The following is a 15,079-nucleotide window of genomic DNA, read 5'->3' on the forward strand; positions in this document are numbered from 1 at the left end:
TTCATATATTATTAGTAGTTGTTCTTTTTTCGGCTTTTTTTGCGGCCCCCTTCCCCCAAATGCTGTGCAGCTGAATTTATCCACTTTTAGGTCAGAGGCATATATATTCTTTCCATTTCGCCAGAAAAAAAAAGGAGGGGGAGGGGGGGGGGCAAGGCGAGGAATTACGAATATAACTGAGCACCGAGAGAAGTGCACTCTATACCAATCGCGTTCATCGTGACATTAAGATGTTAAGAAACTATTTGTGCAGGATTTATTCCAGCAACACATAAATGGAGATATCTGTAGCCGTTCACCACCCGAGTAGAAACGTTAGCTCCGCCCACAGCCATTGCTGTGCATCTGAACTTGAAATTAAACTTCAGTGACATGAACGCATACATTGAAGCCACAAGAGGGCTTCACTATAATTCACTATAATAGGTCTGTTTCCTTTTCTGGCAACATGCAGCAGACATGCTAAAGGATGCATATATATATATATATATATATATATATATATATATATATATATATATATATATATATATATATATATATATATATATATATATATATATATATATATATATATATATATATATATATATATATATATATATATATATATATATATATATATATATATATATATATATATATATATATATATATAATATTATATATATATATATATATATAAGTTTGGCCTAAACTTTTCTAGCCTAAATGAAGGAGTGCCTTCTGCATACAAACAATGCATTCAACTTTGTACTGCTGCACGCTGCAATTGTTTCGCGACAACGATATCTTACTCACACAAGTTGCACGACAAATATAGCAGGACAAGGATAGGTGGGCTCGTCTGCATTGCATATTCATAGAAAACTTCGGACGCAAAAAAATTCCTTGTGCCTTTCTATATTTGCACCGCAAGTTCTTTTTTTTTTTTTTTTAATTGCACGACAGTGCACACACGTGAATTTCGACTTCACAGTTTTGTAAGCATTTGATATATGGGGTTTAAGGTCCCAAAACCACCATATGATTAAGAGAGACGCCGTAGTGGAGGGCTCCGGAGATTTCGACCACCTGGGGTTCTTTAGCGTGCACCTAAATCTGAGCACATGGGCCTACAACATTTCCGCCTCCATCGGCAGCCTCCGCAGCCGGGATTCGATCCCGCGACCTGCGGGTCAGCAGCTGAGTACCTTAGCCACTAGACCACCGTGACGGTTGATTGATTGATTTGTGGGGTTTAACGTCCCAAAACCACCATTTGACTATGAGAGACGCCGTAGTGGAGGGCTCCGGAAATTTCGACCACCTGGGGTTCTTTAACGTGCACCCAAATCTGAGTACACGGGCCTACAACAACCACCGTGACGGGGCCAGCTTTGTAAGCAAGTGGGGCATTCGTGCGAAAGCGAAGCCGGGCTTACGCGAGATACGAATGACAAGATATTGTTCTCAGCGCAGCTTTCGGTACCTCTGTTGTAACACGCTTTCTCAGAATTCAATGCCAAAGGACACTGCGGCGCCAGGGATGTCAACGAGAATGCATTTCGCGAATAGAAGGCGAACAGCGCGATGTGCAGTTAGTGTCGAAAGTTTAGAGACCACTGGTCCCTAAACTTTTGACACTGACTCGTGGGCCACAGACAAAATTAAAAAAAAAGCTGAATATTACCGTTGCTTCGACCGACAACCTTGAATTTAGATAACTGGCCTGTTCTAAAACACGCAAAGAACAGATCTACTTGACAGGTTGACAATATGAAATGAGAAAGACTGCTGGAAGTTCAATTGTTTCTCAGACCAAGTGGTCTCTAAACTTTTGATTACTACTGTATTTGTAGGTGTCATCGATCGTCGGTTGGTTGTTACTCAGTGTCCTAGTGCAACCTGCCAAGGAGTATGGGCCGTGAATCGATCGGCACATATACCGCTTTAGGTAGTGAATAGCTCGATAAAAATAAATATGTGTTGACATAAACGATTTAGAGTATCTCATCAAAATCAAGAAAACGGAGGAACACGATAAAGGATATAGCCTGTATAAACTAAAGCACATGGTTGCCGCCATCTTGGACATCTAGGCCGATATTTTATTTCTTGTTTTTGTATAATGCGACCTGGATTAATAAAGTCATGAAACATCGCATGCACCAACCAAACGATTTTCATGCCTTAACGGCTAGCGTCAGACTGCTCGTTTAGTTGTTAAAGGCGTAGAACACAATGGTTAACAGTTGCAACATGGCGGCACTGAACCCACTCGTAAAATGCAAGGAACGGGTCCGTGCCCCCTTCCCCAGAGTTCGCTCGCTGGATTCCGTGCCGACCGGTTGCGCCCTCGCGATGTCCGACGACAGCGCTGCTCTGGCCGACTGGGTCGGTCCTACGCCACCTCCTGACGCCGGTCCCCGACGACGACTACAGCGTAGCTCTGGCCGACCGGATTAGCCCTACGCCACCTCCTGACGCCGACAAGAGCTCTCGCCAGTGGTGCCCCGTCCTCGGACTCCTGCAACCGTGTCCATCTTTCCCGTCTTCTCCTTACTTCCGTCATTCGCTGTCCCTGCGTCTCGCTCTCTCCTTCTCCTCTCTTTATCTCTTTACCTTTTAATCTTATCCATTTAATCCCTCCTCTACCTCCATTCCTCGTAAGCTACTGTTGAAGAGACAATTACGGGGCTCACCTTTCTCTTCTTTTCACTTAGAATCACCCCCCCCCCCCCCCAACGGAATTTTGTTTCGCCGTGGAATAGAGAGGGGAAAATAACCGATTAAAGGACATGACCCCCCCCCCCCCCCCCGAAATCAAAAAGGTTTCCGCTCTCCCCCAAAAAAATATTTCTAGCTACCCCCCTGGTAAAACAGTCTATTTTACGGATGGATTTGAGCGTCGCAATATTGGGCTATTAACCTTTGTTCTTGGTATCTTTATCAGCCAAAGGAACAGTGTTACGGTGGACACACACGCATGAAAACGGTTGAGTTGGTGCCAATGATGTGTATAAACATCGGTAATTCACGTCACGATGTACAAAAGCAGGAAAGCATCGGCTTAGCAGCCCACTGTGGCACCGCCCAGATGTCTTATGGGAAATAGTCTACATGTTCATGCGGGGACATTGGGACGTAAGTGCCCCGGATCCCTTGGCCAAATAAAGTTGCACCTCCCCCTCCCTTCGTGAGTACGCATCTTGACCTTGGACACCTTTTTTTCAATTTTTTTTTCGTCGAATGCGTGGCTTACTTTTCGTTGGCAATACTGGGGAGGCAACGGCCTCGTGATCATCTCGCGTGGGACGCCTATGCCAGTATCACCTGCACGCCGACTGTTTCAGGGGAGGCCTCGCCCACACGACCGAAGCGCCGCGGCCGATCAACTCGGCGACTGAAGAAACAGTCCCGATCTTGCTTTCGGTACAGGTACAGTGACGTCAGTCTGGAGCAGTCACCTATTGGCGCAGGCTTGTGTGCCCCTGCCTTTGAGGAGGGCATGCCGCTGACTTCTAAAGTTGTAACCGACCACTTTCCCGTGGTGCAGTCATGCTAAGCAGTACCTTTTTCCAGATTTAGGGGGCTTGGCCAAAATTTGACATAATAATAATAATAATAATAATAATAATAATAATAATAATAATAATAATAATAATAATAATAATAATAATAATAATAATAATAATAATAATAATAATAATAATAATAATGATAATAATAATGAACATTTTCGTGTCACAGTGTCACCTCGCTCTTGTCGCACAGCGCGCTCGTGCCACTGTTTCGCGACAGTCATCATCGTCAAGAATATGCCCAACCCGCATTCGGACCTGTTCGGCGACGAGGAGCCGCAAGTGGCGCCTCCCGTTCACAGCGACGTGTTCGTTCTCTGGGCCCTGTGCATCGTCGTGCTCGCGGTCGTCGGCATCCCCACCGGTCTGCTCGCCGTCCGAGGCATGCGCGCGAACAGGACCATCCCGGAGAGAGGGAAGAAAGCTCCCGGGGCACTGCCGTCCCAGGACCGCTACATGCCGCCCGCGCAGCGACGGGTAATGACCATGGGCGTCGGCAGGAACTTGTCTTGGGTGGTGCAAATTCCGTGTCCCAGCGCGGTTGGTGGAAGGGCTGGCGCTAGTGTAGCTTATTGGGAGGGGGATGTGCTGCTCTGGCTTGAGGGCTCCCCTGCCTTCGGAAGAGAACATTATGGGCACCAACTGTGAACCTTGATCAAAAGGACACAGTCACGCACCCTGTCTTGTCGCTTAATAGTCTTGCCCCGCCCCGGTGGTCTAGTGGCTAAGGTACTCGGCTGCTGACCCGCAGGTCGCGGGATCGAATCCCGGCGGCTGCATTTCCGATGGAGGCGGGAATGTTGTAGGCCCGAGTGCTCAGATTTGGGTGCACGTTAAAGAACCCCAGGTGGTCGAAATTTCCGGAGCCCTCCACTACGGCGTGCCTCATAATCATATGGTGGTTTTGGGAGGAGCCCTCCACTACGGCGTGTCTCATAATCATATGGTGGTTTGGGGACGTTAAACATAAAATATCAATTAATCAATCGCTTTATATAGTCTTGTACTACGTGCTGGGCTCTCACCGCGTACGTCGTGACGAAGCACGCAAAGTTCGATAACCGCTTCTCTGCTCACTGGAGCTGGCATTTTGTAAGGTTACGCCGAATCCAATCGCAAGGAAGTCAGTTGCTGCGACGGGTAATGATACTTCATATAACGCTCCATTTCGCTACTACATATCGTATTGATTCTTTCACCCTGGCCGTGTAACTATGGCTTTCTTTATTGCCGAGTTGCTAAATTTACGAGGTCATATTTTGCTTTTGTTTCCATGATTCGCACTCAATCTGGGTTACGTCAGGTGCGCATGCCCCGCCAGTGCGACCTTCCGGGCGAGCCGGCCAACCTGACCTTCGACCTGTTCAAGCAGTACGTCGGCGCAGCCGTTGGCAGAAGCGGCGGTGGAATTTCCGTGGCGGGTTCGAAGACGGCGACGCAGGTGTTCTGCTACTACAACAAGAGCCGCGTCAGCTGGCTCCAGGGAGGCAAGACCTGGTAATGAGCGAGCGCCCTCGCAATGGTCTATTGATACTGGAAATAGTGAACTGCGCAACGCAGATTACAAAAGCATTTACAAGTGTGCGCTGTTGCGACCGGGGTTTGCAGGCACCGGGGGTGCGGGATGAAGTTGTCGAGGCAGGAGGAAGAGAGACATTATGGAGATTTATTCACATTATATACAAGGTGAGCTCTCGAATGACGAGCTCTCTCTTACATGGCGCGCTTTCGAATCTGGCGTTCATCTTCAAGTGTCTCTTCCTCCTGCCTCGACAACTTTATCCCGGACCTTCGGTGCCTGCAAACCCCAGTCGCAACAGCGCTGCTTCAGCCTCATCGCGGTGTTGCGTAATCCTTTATCCTGTAGAATAGGCATGTACACATGTAGTAGAGGCTGGAATGGCCCGTCTAATACCTCGTCTTCTCACTGTGCCCTGATGGTCTCTGTGGGAGGTCTCTGTGTGTCTCTGTGGGATGCTGAAAGAGTGAGAGAGAGCATTATGATGAAACTTACTTGTCTTTTTTTCACTCCTCCCCCCCCCCTCCCCTGTAGAAACCCGCCAAGTAGGCCTACGTCGACTACACCAACACACTAGCATGTTTACAAAGGTGGAAACCACGTTTCACGAGTTGGAAATTCCGGCATCCGGCGTTGTCGCGAGCTTCTTGGTCGGTGGTTTAATAATTGTTATGTCAGGGCAAACAGGCAACGATGTCCGACCTCATTAAAAAGTTGAGTTGCCGTCATGAACTGCTTGGCCACCTATGGATACGGTGGATGACGGATGGAGTACCTCCTAGAGCTGGGCACCTGCCCTCCACCGCTATCCATCGTGTACTAGCGAGAAGCTAGAAATGGACCACATTATTCTTGTTGAGATGTCCAGCGTTCCAAGGTGCACTTGGCTCCTTGGTCGTGTGGTAGAAGTTTGTACGAGTCAAGACGGTGTAGGGGGAGTCTGTCGAGTTGAGACACAAGACGGGAGCCTGGTGCGACGACTAGAACAGAAACTCTACAAACTCGAGATAGCCTGCAAATCTTTGGGGCGGGAGAACCAAGAAAAATAATAAGCATATATACGCAGCGTAAGACTATAGAGAGAAATTAAACATGCTATGGGCAAAATGACTTCAAGTCCGATTTGTCGCATTATCGCTTTATTGGTTTATCACTGATAGCTTTCTATATGCTGTTATAGCCCCCATACACGTGATAGACTAGTCAGAAACATTATTGGTCTGTGTCAGCATAACGATCATGAACCCACGTGTTCACCTTAAGGTCCCGACTGATAGCCGGGTGACATCACGAACCCGGCTTCCCATCATGCTAGCACCACGTCATTGAAGTAACACAATGTTGCTTGATATTTCATTGCAGGTTCGGTGTATCGTCCATACCGTTCAATCTCTGCCGCTACGTCATCTACGGTCCGGTCAGTCTGGACGGGTGGACAGCCAGGGTGTTGCCAACGGCTCGTGACGTCATCCTTATCCAGCAACTTGTGTCCACAGTGGCCTCCTTCACTACCGGCAACATACCCCTTCTGGTGTCCTTCAGGGGTCGCGCCGAATTCACGTCCATGCGGCGCTCTGAGGGAAACATCAGGTGACGTATATACAGCCTTAAGGAGGATTTAATCCCATAGAACTCAGGTGGCGCTGCGATCTTTCCGTCTCGCTCTCTCTTTCTCCCGTTATGAATACACTGTAACTGAGTCGGAAGATTTATATCTATAAGATGAACCAAGCTTCAAGTAAGGCACGGGAAATAACCTCGAAGATCTCAACACAGCGCGCCCCAACACTGTCGATCATTATCTCTCGGCACGCGCCCGCCATTATTTCTTTTAACGCGGATTTAAAAAGATGAGGTCGGTGGTGAATCGAGGCGGTGGACGGTATCACCACCGCCTATGAGGAGAATAATCTCTGTATCAGTGTATACATACCCCGACCTCAACAACACCTTCGAAGTCACTGAAATGGGTCGGCCATCACCACACGACATTGAGTGCTCTGCAAAGCGAATTTCATAGCGAATTCCATCGACAGTTTATTGCATAGGAAACTGACGAAACTAAGCAAAATCAGGGCCATATTCCGAAACACAGAAGTCCTTGCATCTGCGAGAACACCCGCCTAGTTGTTTCATAGGTGCGTGTTAAAGAAACCATGATAGTTGAGATTGATCTGGAGGCCACGACTAGGGCGTGCCTTATAATAATATCAGATGGTTTTGGCTGGCAAAGCTCCAGTTCCAAGTCTAAGTGACGTGAATCATTGTAACAGCGTCATGCCCCTGCCTGCCCACCTTCCACGTCTCTCTCAGGTACTTCGCGGCAAACCTACTCGAGTGGACGCTGGAGCACGGCTTCGCCGGGGTGCACCTGGACTGGCGGGGCCTCTACTCGCGGGCGTGCGGGCTGCCCGGAAACGATGTCACACTGGGGGCTCTCCTGCAGGAGCTGCGCCGCCTGGCCAAGCTGAGCCGGGTGGCCCTTATCGTGGCCCTATCCGCCGTACCCGCCGTGCCCAGCGACCTGGTCGACTTCTACTTCCTGGAGGGTGACCAACGCTGCGCCGAACCGGAGGAGGCGGGCCTCGACTCGCTCTACCGGAAGCTGCGCGAATCCGAGGCGTCCGCGTACTCTGTATGCTGGACCGTGTCGGCGGCCGTGGAGCTGTTCGAAAGCAAGAACGTCGGCATCAAGGGACACCAGCTGAGGTAAGTTCCGTGAGAGCGGAAGGTATACAGTGCGTCAACCAACGACGAAAAAAAATCCGTCCGTCCGTACGTGTATCCGTTCGTGCACCCGTCCGTCCATGCATCTGTCTGTCCATCCGTTCGTACATCTAGTGAACATTCCAAGTACCGCCATCTCGCATCTTTTCATCATATATACAGCTTATAGAAGTACCACCATCAAGCGGACATTCCAAGAACCAAACAAGAGGTGGCACTCGCGGACTTTATTACAGCCTGCGCTTCGTGTCTACTTACCACCTTTCACCGCCTCCAGTTCATGGCTATATACTCGTTCACTATATCTATGTCACTGCGGCCCAACCGTCGCTAAACCTTGCTAAAACCAAAGAGGTTACGCCCAGCGAGTTTACCGTGGCAGAGCGTTCTGGTCAGATAGTGCTCAATGTGCATCCTTCTGATACTATAGTTTTTTTTAGTAACCATCAAATTCAAGGCAAACTTTATTGGAGATTAAGTCACCAATACTCGGCTCTGTAAGTTATTTCATCAGAAGCAACTATCTTTTTATTCATGATTAACGTGCACGGGTCTCCTCCTCAATTAACAAGCGTGGGCGCGTGCCGCTGTTCTAGTCCGGTCGTGGAGGTGGCTATAACTGCATACATCTATTACATACATCTACTACATGTATAGCTACTACATACATCGCGAACGTACGGCCCACGGCGGAGGGAGCTTCGCCCCCAAAAAGGGAGCTCCGCACACAGAACCACCACGCGATTGCCCTTCGCGCACGAAAGGCGGACATACTTGCCGATTTGCATTCCAGCCACAAGCGTGCGCAAGGTTCCACACCACGAAGGGAGGGGGTTAAGGTTAATCGTCTGTCTTGCCCCTTCCCCTTCGCTCGAGTTTGAAAGACAACAAGCTTCAACGTGAATGAACGAAATGAAAACTAACCGATGGAGTGCTTCTGGCGATGGCCTGCCTTTGGTCCATCGATTTCCGTAAGTAAAAATGTTCTTGAACACTCAATGTCAGGGGCCTCGGGTTGCCATTTTCATCAAAAACTGTTTGCTCTCATAAAGCCCCAGGTGGCCTATCATTTCCTCGACTATGGCGTCAATTGCAGTTACATTGCATATATGAAATCATATCTGGGTTTTGGGGCATTAAGCTCCGGGTATTATTATATTAACCATCATAATTCTTGTTATCCTTTCCTTTAACAAGTCGTTTTCTACATTGGCAGTCGTTTCTACATACTTTAAAAAAAAAAGACTGTATTATTTTTAACCAGTTCTCGCATCACAGGTTCTCGGGTCTGGTGCCACGCAGCGAAGTCTGCGATGTGCACACCAACGCCAAGTTCCGGGAGTGCAGTGTGGGCGAGCTGCAGCCGCGCGAGAAGGGCGGTGAACCGGCAGTGATTCGCTACCGAACGGCGGACGGAGTCGCGCAGAACGTGCGCCACTACGCGAAGCTGTGGAAGGGACTGGACCTGCGCGAGGACCCCATGTGCGCGCTCTACCTGGACGGTGACCTCGACGACCCGGAGGGAGAGTGCGGAGACCCGTTCCCGGTGCTGCGAGCGCTGATCGCTACGCGATGACGCGGTCGTGTAACGTATAGATAGAATTCGACAAGCGGTGTATGCTGCGTAGCCAGCAATGTTGGACTGGCGAAATAAAAGATAAAAAGCTTAATAACCGAGCACTAAAGCTAACCAAAAAACATCACAGCATATCTACAGAGTGAATGATGACGAGTGGGGCGAAGCGTCCATCCGTGTGTCCGTCTGTCCGTGCATGCGTCCTGTCGCGTTCGAGAATGCAGACGGCGCGCGGGTAACACCGACGAGATGCGAGCCACGGAAGCCGAGCGCAAGCGCCCGCCAATCGGTTCCGTCCATGCCTCACCAACGATCCGCCACGTACGGCGACTATCCAGCCTTCAGGAGACTGGGAGAGGCACTCGTTCGCGCACTCGGGCAAAGCGCGCGCAGCAGCCAATCGGAGAGTAGCGACACTTCGGAGAGTAGCGGTGAGTAACGCCATCTAAGAAATGAGATCAGAAAGGGTCATACATTTCTCTTTCTCGTCTCTTCTCTCGCTAACGTGTGACTAGTGACAAGGTTAGACTATAACGAGCTTCGTCCCTAAAAACAGCGCCAATGTTCTTGTGTATGTCTTGGTGTACATCGAAAGCCTGGCTGTTTCAGATGCGAGCTACTGAGCGGCGGCGGTCGCAGCGTTGACTCTGCTGTGTTTCCCGTACTGCTGAGTCGGAGCGACTTCCTCTCGGCGCGCGCGCCGGCTCCTTGATTCCACCCCTGTCATGAAGCCGCGATCTTCGGGACAGCATTCCAGCACCCCAGCCACTACGGCAGATACAGTGGTTTTTTCAATTGGCTATAGAGAAATATTAAGCGAACATTAGAAAGAATGGAACGTTTAGTTTCTTCGTTGTGCACAAATGATGAGAACAGCACACAGTTAAGCGAAGAAAGCACAGAGGGCATTGCTCGTTTTTTTTTCTAGCTAGTATAATGGTTTTTACCTAACTCGAAGGGGATTGAACTGGTCGAAAAGTCACGGTTTCTGTTGGTGAGACTGAAGGTGCGTTTCTTCGTCCACCTCAATTCCTTTTTATCACCAGCCTGACTACGCCCACTGCAGGACAAAGGCCTCTCCCATGCTCCACCAATCAACCTGGAACTGTGCTTTCTACTGTCACGTTACACCTGCAAGCTTCTTAATCTCATCTGCACACAAAATTTTCTGCCTCCCTCTATGCGTTTGCTTTCTCTTGGAACTTTCAACTTAGGTCAGGATCATTAGACGACTGTTAACGTACACTTTTTTTTGTCGGATTCATAACATGTGTATATAAGCGGACACTTACGAATAAAGACAAAAGCTTACACAAAGGGCAGAATTCTCCTTCATTTCGTGGATAAAAGTTTAATACAGAAGAAAACCAATACAGGATTTTGTCTGTCTATAGCATGACGATAGTTATAGCGCGAGAACAAAACGACGACACAGAGACAAGAAGGAAACTATGTGTCTCTGTGTCGTCGTTTTGTTCTCGCGCTATTACTATCGTCATGCCATACCAACTAGCCCAAGCTGCCACACTTCTGTCCATAGCGTCGCGCGTCAGTCTCCATTCTGCCTAAAGAAATCATGAGCCAGCCTGCAGGCTTGGCGGGAAAACACGCCCTGCGAACAGCTCATCCAGACCTTGCAGTCAAGCATCCAGGCCAAGCAGTCCAGACCTTGCAGGCGAGAGTTTAGAGGCGCAGCGAGAAGTTGCCACTTTCTCGAGCGTTCTCTAAGCACAGAGGCACGCACTGGCGGCGCGCTGCTGTTTTGACGTCGAAAAACACATAGAATGCTATTGGCCCATGGCTGACATAAAATTAAGAACAGCGTATGGATCAGGTACGCTCGTTGGCACGGGGTGCCACCAGGTGCGGGTGTCACGCTGCTTAGGTGCTGGCATTGCACAGTGCGCCACACTCGCGCACAGGAATTGGAACGGGAGCGAGCGGTCACAGAACAGGAGCGGTCTCGTTTCACGACGGGCGCTCAAGGCCAGGGGGCGCACTGGCGTACGTTCTTGACCTCCGTGTCATCACTCCCTGTTAGCTTCGGCGTACTGGTCGGGACGAGAGAGTCCTGACGCGTGCGCTGGAAGTTAAAGGCCTGACCACATGTACGCGTTGCAGCGCGTGGCGTTCCGACGCGGCACTGCACCACACCTCTATCTTCACCGGGAGAGGTCGTGGCGCCGCGTCAGAAATGCACGCGCTGACGCGCAGCAGCGCGTATACGTGTAGTCAAGCCTTTAACAAGAGGCGATGACGCGGAGGGGGGTTGGGGGAGTTATTGACGCTCAAAGCAATCGAAAAATCCCTGCAACTCCGCTCGTTCTTCAGATCCCAAAATTTTCGCCTAGAATCTATTCGTGAAGCAATGAAAGCCTATACCAAGGTGTGTGATTACTTGGAAAATTATCTCAGGTTCACTTCAAACGTTTACAATCACGTTTAGGTTTTCCGCATTTCTGTCATTATTTGGCTGCAGACGTATACCTAAGGAAGAAACGAAGTGCAGAAATAAAATTCAAAGTTCGCGATATAGTGAATAAATTGAAAATTGTCACTTCCGAAAACTCACTAACTTGGGCTGCGGAAACGAAATGCACGATTTCTTAAATTTGATCGGTGAATCGCACATCGACGAGATGTGCTACGTACGTCTCTAAGTGTGAGGTCTCGAAAATTTTCGTCCTTTCGCACTTTACGTATGCCCTGCGGTTGTTCAGAATCTCGCATTCTCCAAAACACCTGCTGTACATGTCGCAGCCTTTCTGCGAATGCAGCGTCACCGACGCGCTACAAACAATGCGCCTTCGGCGATTACTTATACACACAGGTGGATCTGTCAATAACAGCGCGTCGCACATGCAGCGTATACAACCTTTGTAGGTTAAAACGTTCGCAAGAGGAAACGCAGCATTGAAGGCTCGAACAGCCAGACATGGAGCAAGACAGCATAGAGTCGGTATGAAAACGGCAGTAGTACAATAAAATATATGTCAGCTAAAACAAAAACATAACAAGAACCTAACAGGATCCTTCCTATAGATTTTCCGAGTGCAAAAGGTATCCCGAGTAGTTAATTTGCCATGCACGTTATACTAACGTCCGACTTCACAATTTATTTATCATCATCTGCGACTTCTTAACTTGTACTTTCACTCATTATCATCATCTTGATCATCAGCCTGACTACATCCACTGCAGGACGAAGGCCTCTCCCATGTTCCACCACGCATAATGGCGGGACTTAATTTGCTTTCACGATCAACCGGCCCTTCACTACAAGAGAAATGAGGTGCTCGGCAGCAAGGACCCTTTCATCTACATCATTACGTTTTCACATTGCAATCTAGAAAATGCAGTACGTCCGACAGCAATATTTCGCACTTCATACTGAGAAACTTTATCGCGCACACACCCTGATGAAGCTGCAGCATGGTGGACGGCCGCGCTGCGCAGCTCAAACGTCCAGGATCAACTGTGCACCATCCAGTAAGTACACGAGGCGGCGAGGAGACAGCGCCTCCGGTCCTCCTCAGGGGGGCGGCCTAGGCCCAAGTCACAAATTTGCCGGAGTTTTCAACGACGTTATTACTATCACCACACATCGCAGCTACTACATTAACCACTGTTACAAGCTAGCAGCCGCCTTTGAACCGCAGCGCCCCGTGGAGATAAAATGCTTGCGATATGTGTTTGATGATATGTGCGGGTTTTACATCCCATAACCACCATATGATTATCAGAGGTGCCGTAGTGGAGGGCCCCAGAAATTTCGACCACCAGGGTTCTTTAACGTGCACCCGAATCTGAGCACACGGGCCTAAGCATTTTCAATGGAGGCTGAAATGCAGCCGCCGCAGCCGGGATTTGATCCTGCAACTTGCGGGTCAGCAGCCAAGTACCTTAGCCACTAGACCACCGCGGCGGGGCTGCGATGTGTTTCGCAAAGTACACTGACTCGTCAAATACTTGTTTAGTAACATTTTTGTAGGTTTAACGCATTAAATATCATTCTTTTTTTTACATTTAGACAGCTTGTAGTGAATTTTTTTAAAAGTGACGTCTCTTGCGTGCGGCGCAGTAGCCACTAGCTTGTGGCGGAGTTCTATCAGGTGTGCGGCGTGACCACTCCACCCCCACTGCACATGCACCAACTCTCCCCCTTTTCTTGCACACACGCGAGCAGAAGGGGAGAGCGGGCGCATACGCATTGGGGAAGCGGATGGTCGCCGAGGTTAAAGCCGAGGTCCCTCTCCTCGCGTGAGCGCGAGGAGGTGGCATAGCGCTGCCTCCAATTCATTTCTCCTCTCCCGTTCAAGTTTCCGCCGCAGCTACTCACTCCTAAATCTTGATGATTGATACGTGGGGTTTAACGTCCCAAAACCACCATATGATTATGAGAGACGCCGTAGTGGAGGGCTCCGGAAATTTCGACCACCTGGGGTTCTTTAACGCGTGCACCCAGATCTGAGCACACGGGCCTACAGCATTTTCGCCTCCATCGAAAATGCAGTCGCCGCAGCCGGGATTCGATTCCGCGACCTATTCACTCATAATCCCGAGCTCGCTCATTCCGCTGCACTCTCCTAGCAGCGCTAGGTGTTCACTTATGGCAAATTCCATTGGTACATGTAGAGCGGTCCCCGAAATCCTGGAGCACTCGGATTACACCAAGCCAGATCTGCGAGTGGAACACGTGAATGCCCCACCTGAAGTCGCAGCGGAAGTTGTTTGTACACACGATCCCTAAACCAGTATTAGACACTTCCTCGACATAGCCGATTATCTTCAGCTTAGTGGCGGATCCAGAGGGAGGGCTGTAGGGGCTATCGCCCCCCCCCCCCCCCCCAAAGCCTGTCAGCACCCCCTTCCCTTCTCTTCAGTGCTTGCCACCCACCTGGTATCACCAGTTAGGACAAATAAGTGGGACCACTGTGAGCAGAACTAGTGCTCTCGATGTCACTCAAAGCGAGAAGCAAACCAGCAGCAGCACGTCCAGCAGCATCAAACAATGTCATTTTAGAAATGTAAACAAGTGCACAGGGCAATGCCTCAAAAAGAAAGAAAAAGGAAAAAGAAACCGCTGAAGGCAACATCGCTGTCCGAGTGTACCGGAAATGACGACAATGCATTCTAGGAGTTCCGGCAAAATCCGTCACTGCAAGACGGAGCGCAAAACGCTCTGTCACAGAGTGTGTTGTTCGTTATCTGCCAGTGGAACACGGCAACTTGCTCCCAATCTACCAGCGCAACGCAGATTCTCGAGCACTGAGCAACAAAACAACTTGCTCCCGCTCTATACGATCGAGTGGAATTCGCCATTAGGCGCACACGTACGGTAGTACACAAATTGGGGGGGGGGGGGATAACATAAACGGTACGCAACATATACTAAACACACAAAAATAAAAGATGCATGGGAACATACAAATCGAAACACAAGTGAACACCAGCAACGCTTCGCAACCCCACGTGGTTCTCTTTATTGGAGATCGTGAAATTTTTTTTTCTTGAGACGTGCACTTGAGACTTGCGGAGAAAAAACACACGAAGGTGAAACGTGTCTTCACAGAGGTAGTTGAGCGTTTATTGTGCATTGTTTCAGCAACAACAGCAAACTGCAATGTCGCGTGAAGAACGGCACGCAGCTCGAAACTTGCAGCGCACACCTCAAGCAGAAAGCACACACGATAT

At 49.3% G+C, this 15,079-nt stretch overlaps 1 protein-coding gene across 1 annotated transcript; it reads left to right on the forward strand.

The window, feature by feature from the left end:
• Positions 1–3,800: 3,800 nt before the first annotated feature.
• Positions 3,801–9,521, forward strand: LOC142767736 (uncharacterized). The gene is made up of 5 exons (XM_075869957.1): positions 3,801–4,040; positions 4,867–5,060; positions 6,445–6,672; positions 7,396–7,791; positions 9,088–9,521. Exons 1-5 carry the CDS (start codon positions 3,801–3,803, stop codon positions 9,383–9,385), a joined length of 1,356 nt encoding a protein of 451 aa, XP_075726072.1. The 3' UTR covers positions 9,386–9,521.
• The last annotated feature ends 5,558 nt before the right edge of the window (positions 9,522–15,079 follow it).

This window comes from Rhipicephalus microplus, chromosome 7, assembly GCF_043290135.1.
Source record: "Rhipicephalus microplus isolate Deutch F79 chromosome 7, USDA_Rmic, whole genome shotgun sequence".
NCBI lineage: Eukaryota > Metazoa > Arthropoda > Arachnida > Ixodida > Ixodidae > Rhipicephalus > Rhipicephalus microplus.

What these genes read in the sequence shown, in the direction of transcription:
- LOC142767736 (XM_075869957.1), top strand. Translation starts at nt 3,801, where the DNA reads ATGCCCAACCCGCATTCGGACCTGTTCGGCGACGAGGAGCCGCAAGTG. An exon ending in CTCCAGGGAGGCAAGACCTG is followed by an intron (nt 5,061 to 6,444) that starts GTAATGAGCGAG and finishes ATTTCATTGCAG; the next exon opens with GTTCGGTGTATCGTCCATAC. An exon ending in CGCTCTGAGGGAAACATCAG is followed by an intron (nt 6,673 to 7,395) that starts GTGACGTATATA and finishes CGTCTCTCTCAG; the next exon opens with GTACTTCGCGGCAAACCTAC.